The sequence below is a fragment of the Schistocerca piceifrons genome, chromosome 1 (assembly GCF_021461385.2).
Source record: "Schistocerca piceifrons isolate TAMUIC-IGC-003096 chromosome 1, iqSchPice1.1, whole genome shotgun sequence".
Taxonomy (NCBI): Eukaryota; Metazoa; Arthropoda; class Insecta; order Orthoptera; family Acrididae; genus Schistocerca; species Schistocerca piceifrons.
The window spans coordinates 235,942,176-235,962,851 of NC_060138.1; the positions used below are offsets into that span (position 1 = coordinate 235,942,176).

At 43.6% G+C, this 20,676-nt stretch overlaps 1 protein-coding gene across 1 annotated transcript in view; it reads left to right on the top strand.

Moving 5' to 3' along the window:
* Window positions 1–20,676, top strand: part of LOC124805205 (inter-alpha-trypsin inhibitor heavy chain H4-like) — a 200,348-nt gene that overhangs the window by 144,757 nt on the left and 34,915 nt on the right. Inside the window, exon 9 of the mRNA XM_047265705.1 lies at window positions 7,327–7,697. Coding sequence (XP_047121661.1) covers window positions 7,327–7,697 — 371 coding nt within the window. The remainder of the gene's footprint in view (window positions 1–7,326; window positions 7,698–20,676) is intronic.

The following is a 20,676-nucleotide window of genomic DNA, read 5'->3' on the forward strand; positions in this document are numbered from 1 at the left end:
GGCCGCGCTCCAAATACCTCATACCACAATTATATTTTTAGTGATTTTATTCGTATTTGACGGCGTTTGGATATCACTGACGTAATATTGGAAACGGTGGGCTGAGCTCTCGCTATTTACGGACGGCAACTGTACGTCACGCAGCATCTGCGCTTTACACCACGCAAAAGCAGTCAGTGCTCCATGACACCAGCTGCAGCAAACAGCAAGAGTATCTCTTAGCTTTTTACGTATAGTGTAGTTGCGTAATTTTTTTAGTGTTATGTTTATCTTCATGTGTCCTCTAATAAGTTTCATGGTGCTCCATTTACAGTGTATGTAACGGTCTGAGGATGATCAGACGTGCTATAAACCTGTCACCGTTTTTTAAAATGAAATATTTTACGTAGTCTGGACCGTTTTTATTATGTTTTAATAGTATTTTATGACAGCTGATATTTCCTAAAGCCATGTTTCAAAAAAAATTTAATTGTTAACTTTTGTATTTGGCAATGTTAGTGGTAAAGGTTTCCCAGGCATCGTTCCTCTCTCCACCCCTTCTTCCCCGAGACGAAATGTATGTACACCACCTCCCTGCGTCTGATTTTATCCCATGTGAAAGTATGCGAACGTTTTAGAAATCGTTGTGAAGTGTGTAACGGAAGCGGGTACCAGTCCAGTATGCATCAAGTCGGATGTGGAAAACCAACTAAAACCCACATCCAGGCTGATCAGCACACTTGCCCTCGTCGTTAACCCGCCAGGTGGATTACATCCGAGACAGGCATGTCTTCTGCAATCGCGGGAGCAGCGTACTAACACGAGCGGTTATCAAGATTGTTTAAGATACTCAGTATTTTGATGAACTGTTTAATAATGAAGTGAGATCCGAGACATGTTTAAAGAAGGAAAGTTTTTGTGAAATATTTCCGACATGAAACAGCATTAAAGAAAACACAGCACAATAAAATTATTTACTTAACAAGATAATGACAGAGCGCACGTTTTTATCAACGATGTTGAGCCATACCTCCACGTGTCGATGCATGTGTCGGTATGACACTTTTCTTACTGTGCTACTCATGAGTAAACTACAGATACTTTTCGTTCGATACCGTGCCTCTACTTCCGTCAACTCATTGAAATTAATAACAGTATGATACTCTAGGAGAACATACTGAAAGAAATGCCTCTGAATTTTTTATGTGACAAGTTATAAAACTTTTTAAATAAAACAAACGTTATTAATTGTGAAACTTCATTGTAAATGACCATCAACTTTTTAATTTTATACTGACTGCTACGGCTTCGATCAGCGGACTGTTTCAAGAAGAAGTAAAGCGGGTCTTGATCGGAACCGGTAGCATTGAGCTTAAAATTAAACAGGTGATGGTCATATATAACGAACTTCCACAATTATTTGGCAGTTGTAAAGCGCTACTTCATCATAAATCTAAATGTTATTAACATTCTACATCTTTGTTCTCCACATACACATATCGTCTGACACTAGAGGGCTCCAAAGTGTAACGTCTAACATCTCGATGTGTTATGTAACTATCTTAGTCTGCGTGAATCAGAGTGCTGTAATCGAGTTTCGAATTCGAAGAGTTCGTCCACACATGGAGCAACCCGTCCTTTAGAATTACAGGGCCAGGCCACACACGAGCGCTGCGACCTCTGTCAACAATCCAACACCTTGGATTCACTGTCATCGATCATCTTCCACACAGTCCTGACTTGGCCCCATCCACTGTTTATCTCTTTTCAAAATGTAAATAACACCTTCGAGGACTTTACTTTGTTAGTGTTGACGCGGTGTAGGCAGTGGTGAGGTCGTGACTCCGTCAAAGGAGTCAAACATACTACAATGACAGTACCAACAAATTGGTCTTGTTGGTAGAAAAGTGTTGGTCACCGAGTCGAATTTTAGAAATTTTTGGTAAGGACTATGGGACCAAACTGCTGAGGTCATCAGTCCTTAGGCTTACGCACTAAATAAACTAACTTAAACTAACGACAAAACACACAAACATCCCCGAGGGAGGACTCGAACCTCCGACAGGGGGAGCCACGCGAACCGTGCCACAACGCATCACACTCACGACTACCCCGTGTGGCCGCCAAGGTGACTGTGGTGAGAAATATACAGGGTGTCCCAAAATAATATATACATTCTTTTAAACTGAATATCTCTTTAATTAAACGAGATAGAAATACAATGCAACGTTTGTGGTGTGCCTGAAGGTTCAGCTAATGGTGATAAACGTGCAAGATGGCCTCCATCCGCGACAACACATCATCGACAACGACTTAAAACAGAGCGACATGACAAATGTATCGTTTCTAATGGTAGTGTAATGGTGAAGTCTTTAAATTACTGAGCCCGTAAAATTGTATGAACACTGCTTTTGCATATCTCAGTCTCTCGAGAGCACTGCCTCAGAGATTACTTCGCAAAATTTGTGTACGCCTGGATCACTGCACCAACACCTTCATTGTGTGTTGAACGTCTCTTCCTTCCACACTGTCTCTTCCTCATATTCAACCGTTCCATCGACATCTCACACTCTTGTAATTGTTGCCCTTGTTGTTGGTGGTGTTCCAAATTCAGCCCTCCAATATCGTCGTACCTCACTAACGTTCTCTGTTTTCTGTTGATCGAATAACGCCATATTTGTGATGTTTAAAGCTTTCCCGGCGTACTGATTATTCCACAAAACACGAGATAACTGCCGGATATCAGGAAAGTTCTGCCACGATATTTCGGCGCAGAGTCTTCTGGCCATCTTCAGGCGAATGCCACTGTAGTAGTACTGGCGAGTACGCGCTGAGCTCCGCTATTTAAAGCCTTCTGAGGTGACATTGCGCATGCGCTGCTCAGCGTGCGCGTTCATAACGGCTCCGTGCGCTGCGCCTCGCGCCCTCCATTGTGAAAGCCTGGCGTATCGGTATCAGGTCGATTTCCATCTTTATGCAGATGACTACGTCGACTACGAAGTTTCTCTATAACAGGATTCCAAGCAGAGTTTAGCTGATAACCGTTATCTCGATTGATGAGAGTCTCGTTGTCAGACAATCTTATTTCCACAGATTCATTGATAATCGAGCTCCAAAAGTTTGACGATTGGGCCAAAATTTTTGTGTCGTCGTAATTCATAAAATGGTCTGTGGAAATACAATGTTCGGCGATTGTGGACTTGGTGGGCTGGAGAGGGCGAGTATGCCGTTGGTGTTCCACAATGCGTTCCTGCACAGTTCGTGTCGTTTGCCCTATATATGGTTTGCCGCATTCACACGGAATTTTGTAAACACCTGGTTTACGCAGGCCCAGGTCGTCTTTAACGGATCCCACCAGTGATGAAATTTTGGAAGGAGAACGAAAGATGACTCTCGCTTGATACTTTCTCAATATTCTGCCTATCTGTGAAGAAATATTCCCAATAAATGGTAGATAAACAGTCGACCTGAAAGCCTCTTCCTCTTCCTTGTTCCGTCGTTTGTAGGTCTTCATCACTCTGTTCACTTGCCTAGGTGAAAAGCCATTCTTCAAAAATACTTTTTGCAGGTGTTCCAGTTCCGCTTGAAGACTGTTGGCGTCAGAGATAGTATGGGCACGGTGGACCAAGGTTTTGAGAACGCCCATTGTTTGTGCTGGATGGTGGCAACTAGTAGCTTGTAGATACAGGTTTGTATGAGTGGGCTTTCTGTACACCGAGTGACCAAGTGTGCCATCACTCTAGACGTTTAAAAATGGCCACCATCCAGCACAAACAATGGGCGTTCTCAAAACCTTGGTCCACCGTGCCCATACTATCTCTGACGCCAACAGTCTTCAAGCGGAACTGGAACACCTGCAAAAAGTATTTTTGAAGAATGGCTTTTCACCTAGGCAAGTGAACAGAGTGATGAAGACCTACAAACGACGGAACAAGGAAGAGGAAGAGGCTTTCAAGTCGACTGTTTATCTACCATTTATTGGGAATATTTCTTCACAGATAGGCAGAATATTGAGAAAGTATCAAGCGAGAGTCATCTTTCGTTCTCCTTCCAAAATTTCATCACTGGTGGGATCCGTTAAAGACGACCTGGGCCTGCGTAAACCAGGTGTTTACAAAATTCCGTGTGAATGCGGCAAACCATATATAGGGCAAAGGACACGAACTGTGCAGGAACGCATTGTGGAACACCAACGGCATACTCGCCTTCTCCAACCCACCAAGTCCGCAATCGCCGAACATTGTATTTCCACAGACCATTTTATGAATTACGACGACACAAAAATTTTGGCCCAATCGTCAAACTTTTGGAGCTCGATTATCAATGAATCTGTGGAAATAAGATTGTCTGACAACGAGACTCTCATCAATCGAGATAACGGTTATCAGCTAAACTCTGCTTGGAATCCTGTTATAGAGAAACTTCGTAGTCGACGTAGTTATCTGCATAAAGATGGAAATCGACCTGACACCGATACGCCAGACTTCCACAGTGGAGGGCGCGAGGCGCAGCGCACGGAGCCGTTATGAACGCGCACGCTGAGCAGCGCATGCGCAATGTCACCTCAGAAGGCTTTAAATAGCGGAGCTCAGCACGTACTCGCCAGTACTACTACAGTGGCACTCACCTGAAGATGGCCAGAAGACTCTGCGCCGAAATATCGTGGCAGAACGTTACTGATATCCGGCAGTTCTCCCGTGTTTTTATGGAACAACGCCATATTTGTTTACTTTCATGAAACAAAATAAAGTCTTATGTTTGTCACTACCTTCTCAATTATTACTTCCAAAAAATATATCTCTGTCTCTTTTAATTAAAGAGATATTCAGGTTCAAATAGTGTATACATTCAAATTCTCTTCGGGTTTGCTGCCGGATGCTAAAATCCTACTGGCCTGAAAGCTCAGCGGGACCCATCAGCAGAGGCAGCATTCTCCTGAAGATGGCGATCAGTTGGATCGCCGAAATATCGAATCGAGTTGATTTTATGATACGGCACCAAACCCGAAGAGACTTTCAAGACTTATTACGCAGGGAAAGCCTACGAAGTCACAGTGTATTCATTATTTTGGGACACCCTGTGTATATATAGACATGAAGTGCGGTATCATGTATCGATACGACCCCACGGGCGTCAAACCTGGCAACAGAATCGCAAGTTCCCATCAGATGCCTACAGCGGTCGCGTGTGATCTGCCGGACCCAATGGCGTGCGCCCGCTGCACCACGCATCCAGTGGTTCTGTACCAGGAGCGCCACCTGCCACCGCGATATCACACGGCCAGTGGTAGCCACGCGGCCGACTTGCTGCGTGACGCTACGCAAGCACCACCTAGTCATAAGTCGAACACCATCGACCGTGTTTTTAGTTCAGAGAGCCTCTTCCTTGCTGACATTGAGAGCTGGCATTGTTTTTAATGAGTCTTCATACGCTTGGAGAATAGCAAGTTAAGTTACTCTCGTTTACTGTGTTAAATTGTTCGCTAATCATTTCTGCTCCTGTCCACCTTTGCTATCATGACAGTTTCCACAGGACTCTGTAGCCCACCTCCCCTTAACGTTGTGTAGGAAGCTGCACACCAGGTTAAGAATCAAGATGTATAATGTTAATGAAGTCTGTTTTATTTTTAAAAAGTTTAGAATTTTCGTATAAAAAATTCGGAGGCATTTCTTTACAGTATGCTCTCATACTCTATGAATGTGGTGGGCCTCATTGTTTTTTTCTTCTTTCGGAGTTTGCTACATTACACTACATGCTACATTTCATTGTATCAGGACTACACACACGTACCTGCAAAGCAATAAAAAAATAAACTTACGCTCTCAGATTTGTAATTACACTGCTGGCCATTAAAATTGCTACACCAAGAAGAAATGCAGATGATAAATGGGTATTCATTGGACAAATATATTATACTAGAACTGACTTGTGATTACATTTTCACGCAATTTGGGCGCATAGATCCCGAGATATCAGTACCCAGAACAACCACCTCTGGCCGTAATAACGGCCTTGATACGCCTGGGCATTGAGTCAAACAGGGCTTGGATGGCGTGTACAGGTACAGCTGCCCATGCAGCTTCAACACGATACCACAGTTCATGAAGAGTAGTGACTGGCGTATTGTGACAAACCAGTTTCTCGGCCACCATTCACCAGACGTTTTCAGTTGGTGAGAGACGAGCATGTGCTGGCCAGGGCAGCAGTCGAACATTTTCTGTATCGAGAAAGGCCCGTACAGGACCTGCAACATGCGGTAGTGCATTATCCTGCTGAAATGTAGGGTTTCGCAGGGATCGAATGAAGGGTAGAACCACGGGTCGTAACACATCTGAAATGTAACGCCAACTGTTCAAAGTGCCGTCAGTGCGAACAAGAGGTGACCGAGACGTGTAACCAATGGCACCCTATACCACCACGCCGGGTGATACGCCAGTATGGCGATGAAGAATACACGCCTCCAATGTGCGTTCACCGCGACGTCGCCAAACACGGATGCGACCATCATGATGCTGTAAACATAACCTGGATTCATCCGAAAAATGACGTTTTGTCATTCGTGCACCCATGTTCGTCGTTGAGTACACCATCGCAGGCGCTCCTGTCTGTGATGCAGCGTCGAGGGTAACCGCAGCCATGGTCTCCGAGCTGATAGTCCATGCTGCTGCAAACGCCTTCGAACTGTTCGTGCAGATGGCTGTTGTCTTGCAAACGTCCCCATCTGTTGATTCAGGGATCGAGACATGGCTGCACGATCCGTTACAGCCATGCCTGTCATCTAGTGATACGAGGCCGTTGGGATCCAACACGGCGTTCCGTATTACCCTCCCGAACCCACCGATTCCATATTCTGCTAAGTCATTGGGTCTCGACCAACGCGAGCAGCAATGTCGCGATACGATAAACCGCAATCGCGATAGGCTACACTCCGACCTTTATCAAAGTCGGAAACGTGATGGTACGCATTTCTCCTCCTTACATGAGGCACCACAACAACGTTTCACCAGGCAACGCCGTTCAACTGCTGTTTGTGTATGAGAAATCGGCTGGAAACTTTGCTCATGTCAGCAGGTTGTAGGTGTTGCCACCGTCGCAACCTTGTGCGACTCTGAGAAGCTAATAATTTGCATATCACAGCATCATCTTGCTGTCGGTTAAATTTCGCGACCGTAGCACGTCATCTTCGTGGTGTAGCAATTTCAATGGCCAGTACTGTAATTAACTTGCGTTCTCTACTTTGTAATTATAACTTTAAGCCACCCCTTCATAGTATCTCTCTGTGAACCGTGACAGCGCGGTGGCTGAGTCTCAGCCGGTGTGTGAAATGCCTGTGTTGACTGCTCCCAGTAACGTACATGTACGAGGCGCTTGAGACGGCGCTGCTCGTGTCGAAGGCGGCGCTGCTGTCGGAGAGGCGCAGCAACGCGCCTATGGTGGTGTTGCTGACGGACGGAGAGCCCAACGGCGGCATCAGCAACACCGACGAGATCGTGCGCCTCGTAACCGAGCGCAACCGCGAGACGGCGGCCGCCCTGTTCACGCTGGCCTTTGGCTCGGGCGCCGACTACGGCTTCCTGCGCCGCCTGGCGTTGCGCAACGGCGGTATCGGAAAGAAGATCTACGAGGCGGGGGACGCGCACCTGCAGCTGCGCAACTTCTACCGCCAGATCGCCTCACCGTTACTTGCCGGAGTTACATTCAAATACGACTACGACAAGGTAAGTTCGGCTTCAGTTTCGTGGACTTCTTTGTGTCGATGTGTGGCCCTTGTCAACTCTTGCATTAGTCATTCCAATTCCTACGAGGGATGTTCAGTTAGTAATCCGACACTTTTTTTGTGATAACGGGTTGGTTTCATTCAGGATTCCAATACAGAACACAGCATGTTGTTCTCAATAGAGAGACGTCTACGGACGTTAAAGTAACCTCTGGTGTGCCACAGGGGAGTGTTATGGGACCATTGCTTTTCACAATATATATAAATGACCTAGTAGATAGTGTCGGAAGTTCCATGCGGCTTTTCGCGGATGATGCTGTAGTATACAGAGAAGTTGCAGCATTAGAAAGTTGCAGCGAAATGGAGAAAGATCCGCAGCAGATAGGCACTTGGTGCAGGGAGTGGCATCTCGCCCTTAACGTAGACAAATGTAATGTATTGCGAATACATAGAAAGAAGGATCCTTTATTGTATGATTGTATGATATCGGAACAAACACTGGTAGCAGTTACTTCTGTAAAATATCTGGGAGAATTCGTACGGAACGATTTGAAGTGGAATGATGATATAAAATTAATTGTTGGTAAGGCGGGTGCCAGTTTCAGATTCATTGGGAGAGTCCTTAGAAAATGCAGTCCATCAACAAAGGTGATGGCTCACAAAACACTCGTTCGACCTATATTTGGGTATTGCTCATCAGTGTGGGATCCTTACCAGGTCGGGTTGACAGAGGGGAGAAGAAGATCCAAAGAAGAGCGGCGCGTTTCGTCACAGGGTTATTTGGAAAGCGTGATAGCGTTACGGAGATGTTTAGCAAACTCAAGTGGCAGACTCTGCAAGAGAGCCGCTCTGCATCGCGGTGTAGCTTGCAGTCCAGGTTTCGAGACGGTGCGTTTCTGGATGAGGTATCGAATATATTGCTTCCCCCTACTTATAACTCCCGAGGAGATCACGAATGTAAAATTAGAGAGATTCGAGCGCGCACAGAGGCTTTCCGAAAGTCGTTCTTCCCGCGAACCATACGTGACTGGAACGGGAAAGGGAGATAATAACAGTGGCACGCAAAGTGCCCTCCGCCACACACCGTTGGGTGGTTGCGGAGTATACATATAGATGTAGATGTAGACACCATATAACTGCCCACTCTTCTGGCTCCAAAACCCCGTGTTTCAATATAATCGTCGTTGAGTGCGACAGCCTTACACCACCTTACCGGGACGTTTTGTATGTGCCCATGGTAACACTCTACTGGTCATCGTTGGAGCCAATGTCTTGCTGTATCAATAACCTGTCCATGATTCACATACTGCTTCCCGCAGAGTGCATCCTTCATTGGACCAAACTGATGAAAGTCGGAAGGACGGAGATCTGGACTCTCTTGTGGGTGAGGAAGAACATTCCAATGAAATTTTGTGAGCTCCTCTTGGATGCGCAGACTTGGGTGAGGCCTTGCTTTGTCAGGGAGAAGGAAAAGTTCGTTTGCATTTCTGTGGCAACAAAAACGGTAACGCATTTTTTAACAGAATGACACCTTCAGAAGACCGTTGCCATGACCTTATCTGTTGAGGGCGCGACTTTGGACGTTTTCTTCTGGGGATAGGTGATGTGGCGCCACTCCACAAAGTGCCATTTCGCTTGTGATTCGAAGTGATGAACCCATGTTTCATAGCCTGTGACGATCTTCGACAAAAATTGTCACTTTCAGCCTTTCACAAGGTGCGACATGGTCGCGCATAAAACAATGACCCGTATATGCAATAAGTTGCCTTTACGTCTATGGTCACATACTTTTTGTTAACAGATTACCGGTTTCGGTCTATAATGACCATCATCAGATCTGTAGCAAAAATGGGAAAAACATAAATACACTCGCAGTTTGTCTACAGCTTAAAAGCAATACATATACCATAATAAAAAGTACTACTGACAATATATGCATGTGTGAAGAGGCCTACCTGTTTCATAAAAACAAAGTCATAATGTACTGCAGGCATAGTGGCATCGTTAAATGTTAAATGCAGAATCAGCGCAAGCATCGCCAAATATATATAAATAACATCATATGCACGCGTCATGTTGTCAGTAGTACTATTGTTCAGAACAAGGTGCCGTAAAGTAGCCACAAGATGTTTGTGTTGCAAGTTCACCAGATGTCGTTAATGTCGGAATACACTAGTTTTCAATAATTAATTGAACAGCTAAAATAAAAGGGGATACAATAGTTGAAGTCTGTAATGAGCTTATAACGTATAAAAGGCATTACAGTGATAAAAAGCAATAGAAAGAACACTACAAAAGTAAAATTTTTAAAAAGGGGAAGAGTTAACAAAGAGTAGTTGACATATGCTCGTGTGCCAATATTCTAGATAATGACATAAATATTAAACACCTTTGATACTGCAAGGGATATTATTAAACAACCATAAAACAAATCGCTGAATAACCCACAAATGATAGAAACTATAGTGCTGCACACAATCAGCGCCCTCTGTTAGCGCTAACGCCAGAATTCCGCACGGCGGGAAGTGGTTGGAGAAACGTGACCCCCAGATCTGATGATGGTCACTATAGACCGAAACCGGTAATCTGTTAACAAAAAGTTTGTGACCATAGACGTAAAGTAGAGGAAACTTACTTTCGGCCTTGTAACACACAAGCAATGCAAAGATGGTTCTTCATTGCACACATTTGAGTACCCCTACTGGTGTACGAGTGTGTGAGCAGTACCAACTGAAACGTCCAGTTGTGCAGCAAGGTTGTTGACTGTGATCTGTGGATCACTTCGAATGAGAGTGTCCGCTCGTTCCAACACTGCAGGAGTCACAGCTGAGTGCGGCTGGGCGGCACGCGGGAGGTCAGACTAGTCTGCCCGACCTTGACGGATGCCTCACCCAACGACTCACTGTGATTTCGTTCACTGACAGATGTCCGTAGACATTCTGCAAAATGCTATGAATATCTTCAATGTTCTGATTTTCCGCCAAAACGAACTCAATGACAGCTGCGTTTTTGGAACACACTTCCGTTACAGAAACCATTTTGAAAGCTAAGTATAGCGCCGCCACATATCCGAAAGTCTTGAAACTATAGGGGCTGAACCAGGAGTATTCCACGATGTCCCACAACAAATTTCACATTTTTTTTTTTCAAATAGTCCGAGAAAAAAACATGTTGCGCTTCAAACTGAACGTCCCGCATAAATGGAATGTGCTGTATCCACTGCGTGTGAAACTGCTCTGTGCAAGAATGCTATGAGGGATGTGTACCCCGAACATACTTCATGAGAGCAGTGATTTACGATTTACCTGCACACAATGAAATCGATCGGTAGCTTTGTGTCTTAGTTTAGTTTACAAAAAAAAAAAAAAAAAAAAAAAAAAAAAAAAAAAAAAAAAAAAAAAAAAAAAAAAAGAGTTCCCATCAGCAGAATCTAAAATCTACATCTCCATAGGATATCCAATGCTTTACAAAATAATGAAGCTCCCAGAAGACATGGTCGGATATCAGTATAACTTCATACACATACACGCCGTCGGCGGGTATGTAAATGATGAAAGCTACAATTATCTGTGCCAGTTAAAATGACCACCAGAGTGGGTTAGTGTTCTTCATGTTTAGTGATGCTAGTACCCCTCGTAGAGTAGATAACGGGCATGAAGAAAGTCAAACATTGACTGATCACTTCTCGTGAGAGCCAGTGTTATCAGCACCTGGCAGAGTTTAGAGGAGGTCATATTGTGGGTCTCTATTTGATCGGCTGGTTGTATCGTACACGAATTGACCACAAGGAACGATCGGCGCATTGTGCAGCAAACACCTGGCAACTCCTTAGCATTTGTAACTGCCATCCGAGAACAAGTAATGAGTCCATGCAACGTTCTGTGCCATCCCACACCACTGGTAGACGACAAGCAGCAGCTGAACTAGAGAATCACTGTCCCAGTCATAGGCTGCTGTTAACACCACGACACAAACGGCTTCATGTAGATTGGTGTTGTAACATCGCATAGTGTTCAGCGATGAATCGCGGTTCTGTACTACCACAGATGACCATAGTCGCGTATTATGACGGCGATCTCGGGAGAGAACCCATTTTTAGAATGTTTTGGAGGGCCACAGTGGTATTATTTCCGGCATCATCGTATTTGCTGCCATCGGTGTGACCAGTCGTGATGGGTAGTGATTGAAGGAACTCCAACGGCACAACAGTACATTACGGAAATCCTCCGTACCCATATCTTACCACTCATGACAACGGTCGGCAACACGTCACGTGTCTCTATGAACTGTGTTGTGCAGCACGGTGTTGAGATACTCTCCTGGCCGGCAAAGTCCCTAGGTTTCTCTCAAATAGAACATGCATGAGACCAGCTCAGTCACCAATTCTGCCTCGACGACAGTATCCAGGATATGATAGTACAGTTACAATGACTTTATGACACCCTTCCCAATCGAATTGTGCGTGTATCAAGGCCAGAGGGCGTGCAACGCCTTACTGCTGGAAGGCTTGATATTATTAATTTCATTCTTATTTGTAATCACGAAAATAACATCACATACGCTCTCGAACTGTGTGGTTCGATTTCGTTTCCTCCCTAGCCTTTCTTCTCAGTGAATCACTTAGTTTTGGTCAGGTAGTCTACTTACCTTGAGGTCGTTGTTTTTACTGCACTGCAGGTCCAGAGATCCACTTTTTGGTCGAGTTGATTTATCTTTACAAATAACAAACAGGAACTTCGAGTAACATTTGTTTCATATTTCTCAGTAGAAAAACAAAGACATATTGCCTCTGGATTAGTCAGAGTTGCCAACAAATTATTTAATAAAAATCCTTAGGTTACAGGCAATATTATCTCTTCAGTTGGGCCCGCATCATAGAACACATGAACACATCCTAATATGACAGTTTGCAACGAGTAATTCCAGGTAAGTTACAAATGGGTTCACTAGTAGTCCTTCTACTTTACTACAAGCTTGTTTCGGCTATAGCGCCATTCGCAAACCTGTAGAAGTTACATTTGGTGAGTCTATTATGTTTATTAAAGTTGTACAGAAAGGTCAGTCTGCATACATATTTGCCTCTAGGTGGGATAGATGCCCATATTGCATCAGTGAGTAAACCGGCCTGTCCATTTGTTACTAGATCGCTATATTCACGAAGTTTTGTTTATGCAGAATATTTTGCGAAATATTTTCGATTGCTGCACTTACAGTTTATTATCGCTGATGTTTTATGTTTACAGTGCAATCTTTGCTAGCTAATGACGTTAGTTGCGCATCATTGCTAGTATGATTTTGTTGTAATTTCTATGTATGGCTATCTTTGACATTCTGTTTACTGTGATTTTCATCTTTTCACGTTTTCCAAAATGCCAATAAAATTTTCTAGGTAATTTTTTGTTTGAGATTGATTTCTTCATTAAGGATAGTGTTTGGATAATTTTTTGTGTGTGTATATATATTTCTAGTTCTTGCAAGATGTCGATGGTATGTTCCTCTGATACTCTGTATAGACTTTATAATGTATTTTCGATATGATCAGTTTTGTGGTTTTGGTTTTTGAGATGCTGGTAAAAGCTTCCTTGATTGCTGTCGCAATTTGTTGTGTGCTCCTTGAATCTAATGTTAAAATTTATTCCTGTTGGACCGATACAGAATTTTGCGTAGTCGTTATACAATGTTTTGTATATGTCTAGGTTGTCAAAAATCGGGATTTTGGTTTTTCCGGATGGAAGTTTCGTTTTTAGATTATCGTTTCTTTTGAAAGCTAGTTGTATGGTTGGTTTCTTGAAGATTTGGTCTATTTTATGCGATGTTTGACCCAAGTATATCATCGGTACGTAATTTGTAGTTGTTTACTTTTATTTTCGCTTCTTAATTTTATGGCTTTGTGAATGGTTTGAGCTTACCATGTGTGGTTTCCGGTTCTTCCCCTGACTTCCAACTCCTTACCCTTACCCGTCACCTCTCCCTCCAGTTTAACTGCCATCCTTCCGCTATTTTTGTTTCCCTTGACCTCCAGAATACCTATGACCATGTATGATATACCAGGCTCTTTTTCAAGATCCAGACCTACGCCCTTTCTACCAACTCCATCCTTCCTATGTCACAATCCATAATACCAATTCCCTTATATTCTACTCTACCACAGGTGGGCCCCAGACTCCGTCCTTTCTCCTCTATATTCTGTACACCAATCATATGCCCAAAACACCCTCCACCCCTCCATCCCCGTCCATATGCTGATGACGCCACCTTCCTTGCCCTCTATCCTACCTAACCACCTCCAAACTCCCCCTAGACCAGGTTACTGCTTGGTGCAGCCAGTGGCTCATCGAATCAATCCTTCCAAAACCCAGGCAGTCATTATATGATGTACCACTCCCCCCTTGCAGCTCCATAATTTCTACATCACTGTCCATGACCATCCTGTCCAACTTGCTCCCACCTTGAAATACCTCAGTCTCATTCTGGATAGTCACCTCAACTGGACTTCCCATTTCCTTATCATGCAACACAAAGCCCACAATAGACTCTGCCTCTAGAAACTCCCGTCCAGCCAGATGTGGGGATTAGATCCTTCCACCATCCTTCATGCCTACAAATCCTTGATCTGTCCCATCCTTTGTTACACCAGTGTTGTCTGGATCTTCACCCCTTCTAAACTCTATAAAGACCTCCACAACCTTGAATCGTATGCACTCTGCCTCCCTTTCTATATCCATCTCCCATCTGCCATTAGGAACCTCTATGACCTCATTGCTTTCCCACATCTCCTCCTTTTCCTTCAACACATCCCTATCAAATATATCAACCACTGCCTCCTCCCCACCCTCCTGGTGTCTCCTTTCCTCTACACTCCCTGACTGCTGCTGAGCCTTTACCCTTGTGTCCCACCCTCTCCCCATCTCCACACCCTTCACCTCCTTCCCCAAACAAACTACAATTATCTCCCATCCTTGATGATAAACTTCCAGCGTCTCCCCGTCTTGGATGATGTGCTTCGCCTCGATATTTATCCTTTCTTTCAACTCTGACCATCCCTCTCCCCGCCTCCTCCTCCTAGTGCTCCCACTCGTTCACCTCCCTCTCTGCTGGTTCCTCTCTCCTACTTTCTGTCATTCTCACTTCTCCTTTCCCACTCCTTGCCCTCCTTCGTGGTTGTCTCCCTCCACACCCTCCATCTCCTGCCCCTTGATGTGCTACCAGCTCCCCTCCATTTCATCCCTTCTTGCCCACCTCCTCCGCCGACCACCCTTCTCTCTGTCCTCTCTCGCTCATCTCTCACCTCCCCTTCCTTATCAGGTTCTTCTAATTTTAAATCAGTCACTCTCTGTCATGTTTTGGTGCTCGCCGTGTATGTTACGTAAGTGCAGTGTGTTTTCAGTGTCATACTGTGAACGCTATTTTTAATTGTGCTATTCGTGCCGCCAATGTTTATGTGTTATGTCTTTGTCGAGACCGGCTGCTGTGGCCTGCCTCGGACATGGATGTGTGTGATGTCCTTAGGTTAGTTAAATTTAAATAGTTCTTAGTCTAGGGGACTGATGACCTCAGATGTTAAGTCCCATAGTGCTTAGAGCCATTTCGAACCATCTTTGTCGAGTTTCATTTTACAATGAAGAGCCAAAGAAACTGATACACGTACCTAATATCGTGTACCGCAACACAACGTATCGTGGACATGACTAATGTCTGAAGAAGTGCTAGAGGGATTGGCATCATAAACCCTGCAGGGCTGTCTATAAATCTGTAAGAGTACAAGGACGCAGAGATCTCTTCTGAACAGCACGTTGCCAGGCATCCCAGATATGCTCAATAACGTTCATGTCTGTGGGGTTTGATAGCCAGCAGAAGTGTCTAACTCAGAAAAGTGTTTCTGGAGCCACTCTGCAGCAATTCTGGATGTGTGGGGTGTCGCATTGTACTGCTGGAATTGCCCAAGCCAGTCGGAATGCACATTGGACATGAATGGATACAGGTGATTAGACAGGATGATTACATACCTGTCACCTGTCAGAGCCGTATCTAGACGTTTCAGAGGTACCATATCGCTGCAGCTGCATACGCTCCACACCGTTACAGAGCTTCCACCAGCTTGGTCGTTTGCTGACATGCAGGGTCCATGAATTCATGAGGTTTCCTGCACACCCATACACGTCCATCCACTCGATAGAATTCGGAACTAGACTCGTATAATCAGGCAACATGTTTCCAGTCATGACAGACCCAGGCGAGGCGTACAGCTTTGTGTTGTGTTGTCATCAAGGGTACACGAGTGGGCCTTCAGCTCCAAAATCCTATATCGATAATGTTTCGTCGAATCTTTCGCAGAGTGACACTTGTTGATGGCCAGCATTAAAATCTGCAGCAATTATCTGAAGGATTTCACTTCTGTCATGTTGAAAGATTCTCTTCAGTCGTCGTTGGTCCCGTTCTTACAGGATCTTTCTCCGGCCGCAGCGATGTCGGAGATTTGATGTTTTAGCGAACTCCTGATATTCACGGTTCACTCGTGAAATAGTCGTACGAGAAAGTCCCCACATCATCGCCACCTCGAATATGCTGTGTCCCATCGCTCGTACGCCGATTTTAAAACCACGTTCAAACTCACTTAAATCTTGAGAACCTGCCCTTGTAGCAGTAGTAACTGACGTAACAACTGCGTCAGACACTTATTATCTTATATAGGTGTTGCAGACCACAGTGCCATACTCTGCCTGTTTACATATCTCTGTATTTGAAAACATATGCATATACCTTTTTCTTTAGCGCTTCAGTGTCAAATGTATGTGGATTTTATGTAAACGTATATCGTCTAATACCCCTTTTTTGGGTGCCCTTCTCATGTGTAAACTTAAACTTTTGTCCACATATTTGATGTATGTACTATTCTCCTGCGAATTTTATACAGTCTCTTGCCTGAAGAGCGGTGACTGTTCCGCTGACCGCCAACCCCTGCCCACCTGGGACAGAGGTATGAAATAACACTAGAAGGAAACAAAGATTCGTGTTGCATCGTTCACGAAGAGTATTCGATTGTATCGAAGTATTCTTACCGAAATGTTCGTTGTTAGTCAGTCATAGTGTTTCGTGTGCTCGCTGATGTATTCGCGGAAGTACCTGCGCAACTGCATTTTTCACGGGGGCGTCGGCGGAAATGTGAAGGTGACTGCAGGCTGCTATCCGTTGCCCATCTGATGACGACACGGATCACGTCACGGACATCGCGTCGGACACTACACTGGGTGACACTGTACCACTATAGCGTGACACTGCGAAGCACGGCCTGAAGGCTAGGTCTATACCAGACACAAAGGTCAAACACCAGGAGGAGGACAACGAAGACCACCGACGTCATCGCTCTTTTTGAGCCACTAGAGGCAAAATATTACGTTAGTATTGCCCTTTGTTCGAGTATATATCTTTTTTTTTAAGGTTCATCCATTTATTCTTCTTAATAAGTTAATACAAAGACATCGTAATTAGACATAAGCAGAAATACTGCGTTGGAATTCTCAGTGAGCCAACTGATAACGATCAAGTAAAAATGAATTAATAGTCACGTCTTTCATTTTACTTGTTTTAAATTAGAGTGTGCAGTAGTACTGCTCCCGACGTCTCAGTATTGTCTACGGAATACTAATATCGCTCATTGTTTAAATGGTCGTACTTCAACACGTACGTCTGTTGCCGAGACTTTGTGAATGTGCAAAAACATTCATGCCAGAATGATCTTTCTCGAAACAAAATATCTCTTTGCCGTAGTTTGTCCAAAAGCAGTCACCTCAAATGCAATATGAAGGTTCACAGCTGCCTCTGCTACCTTTACCCTTCTTCTAAAATCAAAGAAAACAACATGTCACAATGTTAAACCTTTGTCCATCTGCGATTACATTTTATCACATTTGAGCAACGTTCTTAAGTTTTCGGCATGCAAAATCCAAATCATAAATGCGAGATGAATGCATTAACTTCAAACATGAAAATGATCGTTGGTAAATACACTCATACCGCTGCCACACGTTCACCTGGTCGGAGTCGTCTGACGTTGGCGGCGTGCAGTGTATGGCCAGTAGATGGTAACTGCTTTGGGGCAAGGAAACTCTCGACTGTCAACTATTCTGATCTTGCTGCATCCAAGGGCTGTCTGGGGGAAATGTGCTGGAACGTATTGCTATTACAGGTGGATTAGAAAATGAAACGAATTATTTTTGAGTTTCCTTGAGACTGATAACTGTAGTAGAAAACTGATATGCGAATCAAAAAAATAAGGGAATGGAATGGCCTCGAATGCGTGACTTTATGCTCCCAGAGTGCGAAACTTAACTAAACCACAAGCAGATACAGTTTCTTAACAGCTCGCAAAGGCTGACAGAAATTCCTCCGTACACATCCGAATGCTACAGTGTTGCCAGATCGTACATATGGCCAGATTTAGAATTCTGAGTGGCGACCAGAAGTATGCGTGACTTTATGTTCCCAGAGTGCGAAACTTAACTAAACCACAAGCAGATAGAGTTTCTTAACAGCTCGCAAAGGCTGACAGAAATTCCTCCGTACACATCCGAATGCTACAATGTTGCCAGATCGTACATATGGCCAGATTTAGAATTCTGATTGGCGACCAGACGTATTGGCCACCTTAAGTGAACGACTTGGGCTTCATCTCTGCAGTTGCCCACAGCAATGCTGAGCTTTCTTGTCACCTCAATGAAATATTCTGAATGGCTTCCATTTAAGATGTGATACCGAGTAAATGAAATTCATTGTTTGAACCCAGATTTGACGGTTGGCACCTGAGCTATGATTTCTCTCTAATTTCACGTTCCAAGTGATCTACAATAGGACAGTGTCATGCTGACTTAGTGCTGACAAGCTCCATTTTCATTGTGCTGGTTATATACATGGCGGTTCGGGTCTCGCTGGAGAAACACTGTCGTTTGTAAGTCCTTTCTTCGTTTTCTTTATTCGGTCTGCAAACGGCAAGAACGAAATTCAGAGACTAAATCATAGGGCAAGCTCTGCTTTATAAGCCATCTCACAGCGTCCATTCAGTAACTGTAGGAGTGGCCAGAAGTGTCTGCTTTTCAAATACTAAGTTACTTCACAAAAAAGCCTCAGAAGTGCTTCAAAGGCACCGTTACTGACAGAAACTTGTGTATTGTCTGACATTTATGGAATCATCACCCAAGACAAATGTTACGGAAGCAATGAACATAATGAGGTAAATCTGGAAGTGAAAAACGTTTTGAATAGCAAAGCTGCAAACCTTTTCGTATCTTTATTTTTGTATCTGCATCACAAGAGATAAGTTTTCCTTATAAAAATATAGCTTTTGATTACTGTGTGATGTACTTGAATCATTTCACATCTGTGACTGAAACAAACAGTTTCCTTTCACTACTTCAGACTTTTGTCGTAAGATAGATATGGTAAGTGTATAATTCAACTGCATTTCCTGATACATTTCGAGCACAGTGATAGAATATATGCTTCAAACATCCTAAAGCCATTCTCTCACGAGCAGTTGCCACGTGAGTAACTTTGCCATCATTGTGCTGAAATTTTGTGGCACTTGCGACAACTACTATTAAATTCTTTCACTGTCTCAAACACAGTATTTCCAAAACAAGCAGATATGATAAAACCTAGCAGAATATCTACTTTTCACATTCAATCAACCTTGTTCTTCATAATTCCGTTCATGGGATTCAAATTCAGGTGGACTGTCTGCATTTCCACCGAAGACGCACCGCGCCCGTTTCACTCGGTTCATCATTTCTTTTTCGCGGAACAGTGTGACATCAGAAACCACACCACATTCGTTTGTAAACTTTGCATATGTTATTGGTAGAATGTCGTATAAAATAATCTGTTTCTGATCTGCAGGTAGGGGCTCGAATTCTGACATTCCAAGTGTCTTAATTCGTGGTAAGAGTTATTAGTTTAGGACACGAGAATTACTTAGCATTCACCATTTTAAATTGTTCATAAGTATATGACTGAGGATTTCGATTTTACACCCACACCGCCTGTATTGCACTACTTTTACTCTTTATGTATTGTGATATCTGCTTGACATTAAAAGAGAATGCGCTTTCGTCGATATTGACGTCCTGCCTGCGTGTAAATAAAGGGAACAAAAATTAATATGATACTTTTTCTCGGCGTAAAAAACAAAATACTTTTTGTTTGATGCCTTCATCGGCATTGAAGTCATGCCCCATGTGACGAAAACAATTGGTTTCATGTTTGTCTCAGTCGTTTTCATTAACGGTCGTAAAATAATTTAAAATCAATTGTCTATTGGAAGATTTTAAAGTGTGAAGTAGATAACCTAATTTCTATACCTAATCTGCTCCTCCTTTTTTCATTTTATTGATTTCTTTCTGTAAACGAAAAGACAAACAAATTTTCCTCTTCCTCGAGGGAAAATAAAACATTCGTTCGTCGTAAGCAAATTTTTTTCTCGTATACAAAAACTTTAGTATTGTGTCTAGTTTCTGACCTCCGCCAAAATTGCATTTAACCGCAAGGGAATAGAGGCAACCTATTTCTGGATGAAGCTGTTACCCTGTTAGAACTCTTCCGTCTTGGGCTGCTTCACACTTGCTTGGTTGTCGACGCTGCTTTTCTATGCTTTTCTACGCTTGATAATTTTCTCTATCTGTGCCCATACGTGATCTATGGGACTGCGGTTATCATCTTTGGGTGGCCATTCCAACAGTCAGTGTCTCTGTGCGCTTGAAACCAGTGTATTACACAGTTCGTAGTGTGGACAAGAGAACAGTCTCCTTGGAAGGTTATTCAGTCTCAGACGAACAGAAAGAAGCATTATCTTCTCCAATTGCGATACAAGGAAGAGAGCACTACCTTCGCCTCAGAAGTCAAATTCATTCTCGATTATATCGCTCTGAAAAAATAAGTAATAATGTAGTTCCTTGTATTATTTAGTGTTTAGTTTAAAAGCATTTTGG